This window comes from Bos indicus x Bos taurus, chromosome 5 (genome assembly GCF_003369695.1).
Source record: "Bos indicus x Bos taurus breed Angus x Brahman F1 hybrid chromosome 5, Bos_hybrid_MaternalHap_v2.0, whole genome shotgun sequence".
In the NCBI taxonomy this organism is placed as follows: Eukaryota; Metazoa; Chordata; class Mammalia; order Artiodactyla; family Bovidae; genus Bos; species Bos indicus x Bos taurus.
Window position 1 is genome coordinate 93,215,220 of NC_040080.1, and position 8,764 is coordinate 93,223,983.

Below are 8,764 nucleotides of genomic sequence, written 5' to 3' on the forward strand. Positions count from 1 at the left end.
CTGCTCTGCTCCCCAACAGGGTTTGCTGCACAGATAAAAGTCAAGTGGGGTATTTGAGACCAAGGCATCAATGAGTTTTTCAGCAAAAATAGTCTCTCTGGGATCAGCCTGGAAGAGGCCAGACTCTCCTCCACGTGGCCCCCCACCCCAGCTTCTGATCCCAGAGACAGGCCTCCTGACAACCTCTTTCCCACCTCACAAACAAGGGCTGCATACAGCATAGCGGGTTGGCAGAGCCAACTGAAGCTTTATTTTGAAAAAAAAAGATACTCGAATTGGATTTATTCTGAAAAAGACGCTTACATTGGCTTTTAGGTGGGGTCATGGGCGAAAGGGGCAACCCCAGGCAGTCGACTCCCCCCAGGTGTGGGCGGAGGACAGGGGCGAAACCTCAGGTCTCCTGTGCAGATGCTCCCCTGCACAGCTCCATCTGCAGGAGCCAATGAGCCGGAGAGGCTGGGAGGGACCGCAGGAGCCTTTCACTTGGACAGGACATCAGAGGACTCGGACACCAGCTTCCCATCGCGGGTCTCAATCTTCTTCACAACCACAGCCTTGGAACTGGTGCGGCTGAAGGAGCCGGGGCTCAGGCTGTAGTTGAAGCCAGGGGTCCCGTAGGACGAAGTCAGTCCACCTGGTCAGGAAAAGACAGCCACGTGAGTATGGGAGGCTGTGCTCACATCAGGTGCTTGCCGTTCCCCCTATCTCCCTGACACTCCAGAAGTGGTCCTCAGGGAGGGGGAACTGCCCTGGTTCACTTCTCCAAGCTGACTGGGCGAAAACCAGGAGCAGGGTGGGACAGGGTCTTGCTATTAGCTATGTGACCTTGGGGAGATGTTAGAGACTTGGGTTCGAGTCCTGGGTCAGGAAAACTCCCTGGAGGAGGGCGTAGCAACCCACTCCAGTATTCTTGCCTGGAGAATCCCACAGACAGAGAAGCCTGGTGGGCTACAGTCCGTAGGGTCACAAAGACTCGGACATGACTGAGTGAGCACACATACGCATGCGTGTGACCTTGGACAGGACATTTAGCTGGGCCCCAGCTTCCTCAGCTGTACCAGAGGGACCCGCAGAGGAGCTGCCCTCCGGCCCTTCCCCCAAGACACGGACACTCACCTGCGTAGCCACTGGTGGTCTTGGTGTGGATACTCATGTTCTGCATCCCAGACTCCAGCCTGTACCCAGAGGACACATGGAACATCAGGACCAACCCTTGGCCCTGAGGACCCAGGTCCCATCTCCCGCACTCCAGGGATGGTGCACCAGGGGTGCTCAGGGAACCCCCACACCTACCGGCTCTCCTCGCCCTCCAGCAGCTTCCTGTAGGTGGCAATCTCCACGTCCAGGGCCAGCTTGACATTCATGAGCTCCTGGTACTCGCGCAGCTGCCGCGCCATGTCCTGCTTGGCGTTCCTCAGAGCGGCCTCCAGCTCGGCCAGCTTGGCCTGAGCATCCTTAACAGCCATCTCACCACGCTGCTCAGCGTCAGCGATGGCAGCCTCCAGGGAAGCCCTCTGTCGGGGGAGGGGACAAGCAAGCAGGTAAAGCAGAGGCCGGTTGCCTCCTCTCCTTCTCCGCCTGCACCCACTCTCTCTTTCCCCTCCTTTAGGGACCCCCTCTCCACAACCTGGACTAACCAACTCCACCCACCTTATTCCAAGAAAATGTTAGAGGGGACTTTCGTCATGGTCCAGTGGTTAAAAATCTGCCTTGCAACACAGGGATTGATCCCTGATCAGGGAACTAAGATCCCACATGTCAGCTACTGAGCCCGTATGCTCTGGAGCCCACGAGACACAGAGAGTGCACGTGTCATAACTAAGACTCAAAGCAGCCAAATAAATAATTTTTTTTTAAAAGGGAAGAAAATGTTACCGGTGGGTGAGAGTCAGGAAGTGAAATGGGGGGACATGAGCAGCTTCCAGATCCCTCCTGCACACACTTCTCACCTGGGATGCTGTACTCCCCACTCCCAATGGGACTAGATCTCTGCTTTCTAAACCCCCTTAAGTCATCTGATATATAAGCACTCTGATTTATAATACAGATAAAGCAAGCTTGGGGAACCCATCCTGGACCTCCAACCTACCTGCCCAACCCGTGACCCCTGTTCTGACCCCTCAGCCTCCCAGAACAGTCTGGCCTGTAGCTACCCCTCCAACTCCCGAGATGCTTTCCCCAACCCCCAGACACCTCACTCCTTTCTGTAGTATCTCCTCCCACCCCAGAGGTGTCCCAGGACCCTCTCCCACCCCCAGCCCAGCCCATACCTGGCCTTTGAGACCCTCGATCTCAGCCTGGAGACGGTTGATGTTCCGGTTCATCTCAGAAATCTCCGTCTTCGTGCGACGAAGGTCATCCCCGTGCTTCCCAGCCAGTGTCTGCAGCTCCTCATACTGCAGATGTGAAATGAGGAGTGAGTTTGAGACGGGACTCCTGGTCCCTCCAAGGAAAGAGTACCCTCAGCCAAGTCACCAGAGCCCAGGTCATCTCACGCCCACCTGGCTCCACACCTCTGGGCCTGGAACATCCCATCCCTGTCCCCCGGCACGACTTGGCAGCCCCACTCCCAGCAGGCAGAGTTTGAAATCTCGCTTCTCCCTCAAGGAAGGACTAGCACCCGGAACTACCCAAAAGGGGAGCACCAGGTTGAGCCCCTGCTCTTTACCTTGATTTGGTACATGGCCTCGGCCTCAGCCCGGCTGCGGTTGGCGATCTCCTCATACTGGGCCTTGACCTCAGCGATGATGCCATCCAGGTCCAGGTTGCGGTTGTTGTCCATGGACAGGACCACGGACGTGTCAGAAATCTGAGACTGCATCTCACGGATCTCCTGTGGCAGAAAGGGGAGGTGGTAAGGCCCTGGCCCCGCACACAAGGAGTCCCCTTCTGTAGAAGGGCCTTCCACAAGGGACAAGACAGGGCGGGAGAGAAGGCAAAGTTCCTAAAGAAGGAAGATGGGTCGAAGACCTGGAACTTGGCGGGAAGTAAAGATGAAATGAGGCCAGGCTAAAAAGAAATCTGGCTTTGGGTGAGAGACCAGAAGGGCAGAGCCCTTCCACGCTCTCAGCTACCAGTATGGCGGCCCCAGAGGGCTCCCATATGACCCAAAGGATCTATCTAAACCCTAGGGACAGGGCAGGTCTGAGGTAGCCAGGTCACCACTCTGCAGTATGTATGATGACCTTGGACAGTCTCTTTCAGTTCTCTGAGCCCGTTTTCTCATCTGTGAAATGGGGTAATAAACCCTCCCTCATTCAGGGAGACAGAACATAAAGGACATCCATGCCAGGTGACTAATGGCAGTCGGAATTATTCCGGGTTGGGCCCTTGTCTGTTGGTGCACTGGCGGGGCTGGAAGGAGCCTCTGATGGGGCCAGGGAACCCCAGTCTCCGGCAACTAAGAACGTACCTCTTCATACAGTTGCCTGTAGAAGTTGATCTCATCAGTCAGCCCTTCCAGGCGGGACTCCAGCTCTACCTTGTTCATGTAAGCTTCATCCACATCCTGTGGGGTGGGGAAAGGGGAGCCAGAGCTGAGTGCCCACTCCTGATTCCAAGTTGGGGCCTATACTTAGAACTTTCTAATTGCCTTCCCACCTCAGCGATCCAATCCGGTCTCTGCCCCACCACACCTGCATTCCCAGCCCCTTCACCTCACCTTCCTGCACATTCCACCTCCTCCCGCCTCCCCCTCGGCCTGGAGGCCTTCTATAGCTGGACCTCCAGTCCCACTGCTCCATTTGCTTAACCATGTTCCAACGCCCATGCTGCTGCATAGTTCTGTCCAAATGCACCGAGCTCTGTCCTTCTATGTTCAGTACCTAGGAGGCACCCAAATGTTGTCCCATGACTTGGAAACATTTAAGAACAGAAAGCCTCTAGCCTGAGGCTCTAAGCGCCAGCCTTCTGTGTCTGGTGGGGGGAGGGGTGCTCCCTCACCTTCTTGATGATGACAAATTCATTCTCCATGTCTGTGCGCTTTTGGATTTCATCCTCATACCTGATAAGGAAGAGACATAGAATGAGAGGATGAAAGGGAAAGGTGAGGTTGCCATTGGGTCTTTTGAGGGGGGGAAGAATATCTAGAAAATTCAGTGAATGGAAATGTAAAAAGATATGAGATAATTGGTCTGGTCATTCTGCCCCAACCAGCTACTGTCTCCCCAGGCTTACCCCACACCATCCCCAGTCAGTGAGGAAGCCTAGAGCAGGAAGTGTCTCCTCAAATCCATGAATATATATTGGATTAGGCATATGAGGAGGGTTAGTAACAGTGACTGACAGGAGACCTTTGACAGAACTTTCTGGAATGTGCCGGAAATCAGGGATAAGGAAGAAATAGGGGCCAGGGCTATTAACATACAACAGAGGCCTGTCGGCTACCTCTGTCTCCCATCTTAGATTTACTGTGTAAACTCTAGAAGATAATTTGTTGTCCAAATCAAGACAGTTCTGCAATTGAAGGGGGAGGGGAAGTGCTATTAAAAATGGACATAAACCCAGACTGTCCTGGGGTCACCCTAATTATACAGGACTGCACTGCCCAAAACCAGAGGGCCTTAGGGTCTGAAACCTCTGGTCCCAAGGGGCCAGGCAGGGTGAGATGATTTCAGTTGGGGAGGACGGAGGCTCACTTGGTCTTGAAGTCCTCCACCAGCCCCTGCATGTTGCCAAGCTCCACTTCCAGCTTCAGCTTCTCCTGGGCCAGAGTTTCCAGCTGCCGACGGAGGTTGTTAATGTAGCTCTCAAACATGTTGTCTATGTTGCTCCGGGCAGTCTTCTGCTGCTGCAGGAGGTTCCATTTGGTCTCCAGAACCTTGTTCTGCTGCTCCAGGTGCCGCACCTGTATGATGGGGCAGAAAAGTCCACAGTCACATCAGGCCAGAGCTCAAAGTCTGGCACAAAGCAAGCACTGTGTTTTCCCTTAATCCACTCCCCAAGCAGCTGGGTCTCCAGAACTGCATTAGTGTTGGGCTGCAAGGAGACAAGGGGGTACATGGTTGGAAGTAGATATCTAGGAATTATGTTGAAGTTATACTTTCAGGAAAAAAATAGGTATTATTGACTGAGATTGTATATTACACATCAGTAAAAGTAGCGAAGTTTTGATTAACACTTTTCATGATTGAAAGAAATATAGATGGTTCATATCAAACAATCATGATTATTATTTGGAGTGGCTTTGAAAGACTCATAGATTACAGGGAAACTTCAGCCCTACAGTCTGGAAGGCACTGGCCAGAAGACCTAGGTTTTAGCCTAATGCTGCTACTGATCTTGAATCGCTTCCCCTCTCTGAGCCCAGGTCTCCTCAACCCTGCAATGGCCTAGAAGATCTCAGGCAAGCCCTATCCAAGCCCCATCTCTAAGAGCAAGAAACTAGGTAAATCTGTCTGCAAACTGAAGACCCTCCTCCCCACAGCCCTCTCTTTGTGTTCTCCGACATCCAACCCCACCCTACTCTACCCTGAATCCACAATCCTGTTTTCGTGTCCAGAACACAAAGGTCCTAGGTTCCTTGGGTTGGAGGAATCCAGATTTTAGGATGAAATTAAACTATGTTGGAAGAGAAAATTTTTAAGAAAGAATAACAAACTGGTCCCAAAAAGAGGAATGCTTTTTTTTTTTTTTTAATTAACCCAAAGTTGGAACTTCTTTTAAATTAGGAGGACTTGGAAAAGAAGTTTGTCTTAAGGGTTTGGTTCAGATCCAGCAAATCCATCTCTGTAAATCCCTTTCTTCCTCAGCTCATTCTGTCCCAAAATTATAAAAAATAAGTGATTGTAACATTTACCCTTATTAGACTGCTTAATGTAGGCCAAGCACTGCTAAGCTCTTACATGTATTATATGCCTGAATAGGCAAAACCTCTTGGATTTAGGGGATTAGGGAGCCCATTTTGTAGATGAGGAAATCAGATTTAGCAAGTTAGTCCATCAAAGGAAAGGGTAGAGCACTGGGGACCTTCCGCCTCTGCTAAACTACTCACTGGGAAGACCCCAGAGCTAGCTAAAGGCAGTCAAGAAGTCAAGTCAAGGGTCCCTAAGGCCAAGGAACCACCAAGCTTTCCCCAAAAACAGGGGCGGGCCCGGTTCCCAGGGGACTCCTATTCTTAAAGGCGCCAATCTGCCCCAGGATTTCCCTCCTTCCGCTCCCACAATGCCTCCCAGGAGCCAGTCAGCATAGAGGAACTCGTCCTCCAGCGCTGGGGGCCCTGGGGCCTTAAGGGAGCAACAACCCGCTCCCAACCCCAGGCTGCAAAACCCGGCCTGGCGCCTTCCCTGAGAAAGTGGAGCCAGGTCATTGGGGCAGAGCTGAGGAGCGAAGAGTGAGGGGACAAGGGCCGAGGCGGGGGGAGAGGGGCGTTGGTTGATAGGCGCCTTATCTGAAACCATAAATCCTGGGGTTTAAAAGGACGTGAAACGCGGGTAGGGTGTCCCACGCCCGCAGACTTTGAATCCTGCATGGGCTTTCCTGAAGCCAGTCCTGGCGTCCCACCCCACCCCATCCGACCCCACCCCACCCCATCCGACCCCACCCCACCCCTACCCCACTCCACCCTGACACACTCCCACCACCCCCACCCCCGAAACCCCAGGTGCTAAGTGCTCCCCAGGAGACTAGGCGCGGGTCTCCAGCACGCAGCCTCTGCCCCTCACCCCTCCGTGGGGGCTGGTCTCTGCCCCGCCCGGCCCCGCCCACAAGGTCAGCTCCCCGGGCCCTGGCCAAGTTATGACTCATCTTGATGCCCCCCACTCTCAGATCCCTAGAACGCCATAGGCCTGGATCAATATTTGCCTGCTTGAATCAGGACTGCTGCTTCCTTCTCCTAGAATTCTATCAAATTCCTTTTATTAAAAAAACAAAATTTTTTTTAAAGCACAGGAGCAGTACTGGAAAGGCCCTTGGGGCTGGGATAGGGAGAAGGGTGACCCGGAGGGAGGAACTCCCCTCCCACAGCTAAACACCTGGAACACTTCGAGGCTGAGAGCTTTACAGACTTGGGGTGAGATGGGCGAGTGAGTCAGGGGCCCCCAAGATTTACAGTCAGAAGCCTCCAAAATCCCTCCCTATCCCTTCCCCTGCCCAAACCCAAGTGCGCAGAGGGGCCAAGTCACTAGTTGGAAGGCAGAATGTTGCCAGAGTGGGTGGGGCCCAGCAGGACACTAGTGAGGGGCTGGAGATGTGCCCATGGGTGGAGTGACCAAGAGAAAGGGCTGGGATCCTGGTCCAGCCCCAGGCACTGCCAGCCACGCAGAGGGGAGCCCTCACCTTGTCGATGAAGGAGGCAAATTTGTTGTTGAGGGTCTTGATCTGCTCCTTCTCCTGGGTGCGGACGGCCTGGATGTTGGGATCCACCTCCAGCTTGAGGGGGCTCAGCAGGCTCTGGTTCACGGTGACAGCTGTGATGCCCCCCAAACCTGGGGCCCCACCGTAGCTTCCAGCCATGCTCATGCCGGTGCCCAGGCCGCCGCGAAAGCTGCTGCTGCTGCCCACTCGGGAAAAGGCCGAGGAGCTGATGCGGGAGCCGGGCCCACTGGTGTAGGAGCGGCTGCTGAAGGACCTGGGGGCAGAGGTAGACACCTTGTAGGACTTCTGGGTCACCCTGATGGACATGGTGGAGGCTGGAGAGGAGGCGAGGAGGCCGAAGCTGAGTAGGAGTCGAGGATTCGAGAAGCTGCTTCTCAGTGGGGTACAGCTCCCCGATGGCCTTTTATAAAACAGAGCCCAGCCCATGAGGAGGGGATTGGCCTTGTAGCTGAGTGGCTAGTCCCTGAGGGGGCAGGGCCTAACCTGACACCTGCCACCTACAGGCTGGACTCAGGTGGGGGCAGCAGAGAGCTGCTCCCACCCCGGAGCCCACGCCTGCACCACCCTGGAACCCAGGAAAAGGCAACTCTGTGAATGTGAAAGAGCAAGGACTCTGCCAGCCTCTACAAGCTCCCTGTAACAAAGCTTGCCCAGGGCTGCCCAGCCACTGCAGCCCCAAAGCCTGGGTCTTATCTCCTTCCCTCCTGTGGGAAATAAATGCACGCACTGGGGAACACGGCCAGCAAGGGACCCCTGGCATTTGAGTCTCCTCTGAGCAGCCGATAGTCCAAGGACACCACCCTGTGTTCTTTCTTTCCTCCACTTCGTGTGATTACGAAGGTCTGCCCAGGCTGGACACTTGGGTTCCAAATCATTGAACCTGAGGTCAACCATTTGCCTGGTCTTTCCTCAGTTACTGCTGTGCCCTCAGCCCCTGGTGCAGTGCCAGGAGGCACTGGGAAAATATTCTTGGAATGAATGAATGAATGAACACACACTGTCTTAGCTATGGGGCTGTATGTGAAAGTTAAAGTGAGATCCAACACAGTGCTTTTCCAGGACACAACGCCGTGGTGTCTTTCTCTCTTCCCAAGATCACAGGATTCTTGGGCCTGAAAGGCACAGCGAAGGATGAACAAGAGCTAAAGGGCGGGCTGGGGGAGGTCAGGAGAGAAGGTGGCTGCAGCGGGGGCTTCATCTCATTGCTCATCACTCCTTGCAGGAGTCATTCCCACGGCCCCCAGTGGGTGGATCACAGGAAAGAGGCAGGACTGTGAGGTGGGGGTGGAGTGGGGAGCTCCAACGGTGAGTCAACCGGCAGCTTCTCTTTCTCGTCCCCGGCCACCTCCCTGTCCCCTGCTGGCCGTAGGAGAAGGAAAAGAGTCCCTGCACCTGTCTCCCCAAACCCATTAAGAAAATGAGTCAGGAGAGCAGGTTGGGGCACCGCATG

The 8,764-nt window shown here is 54.2% G+C and overlaps 1 protein-coding gene across 1 annotated transcript; it reads right to left on the reverse strand.

Moving 5' to 3' along the window:
• Nucleotides 1-220: 220 nt before the first annotated feature.
• On the reverse strand, nucleotides 221-7,701 carry KRT8 (keratin 8). Its single transcript, XM_027542966.1, has 9 exons — nucleotides 7,276-7,701; nucleotides 4,638-4,846; nucleotides 3,943-4,003; nucleotides 3,413-3,508; nucleotides 2,669-2,833; nucleotides 2,271-2,396; nucleotides 1,294-1,514; nucleotides 1,117-1,175; nucleotides 221-634 (listed from the first exon to the last, which is right to left on the reverse strand). Exons 1-9 carry the CDS (start codon nucleotides 7,618-7,620, stop codon nucleotides 480-482), a joined length of 1,437 nt encoding a protein of 478 aa, XP_027398767.1. The 5' UTR covers nucleotides 7,621-7,701; the 3' UTR covers nucleotides 221-479.
• Between the last annotated feature and the right edge of the window lie 1,063 nt (nucleotides 7,702-8,764).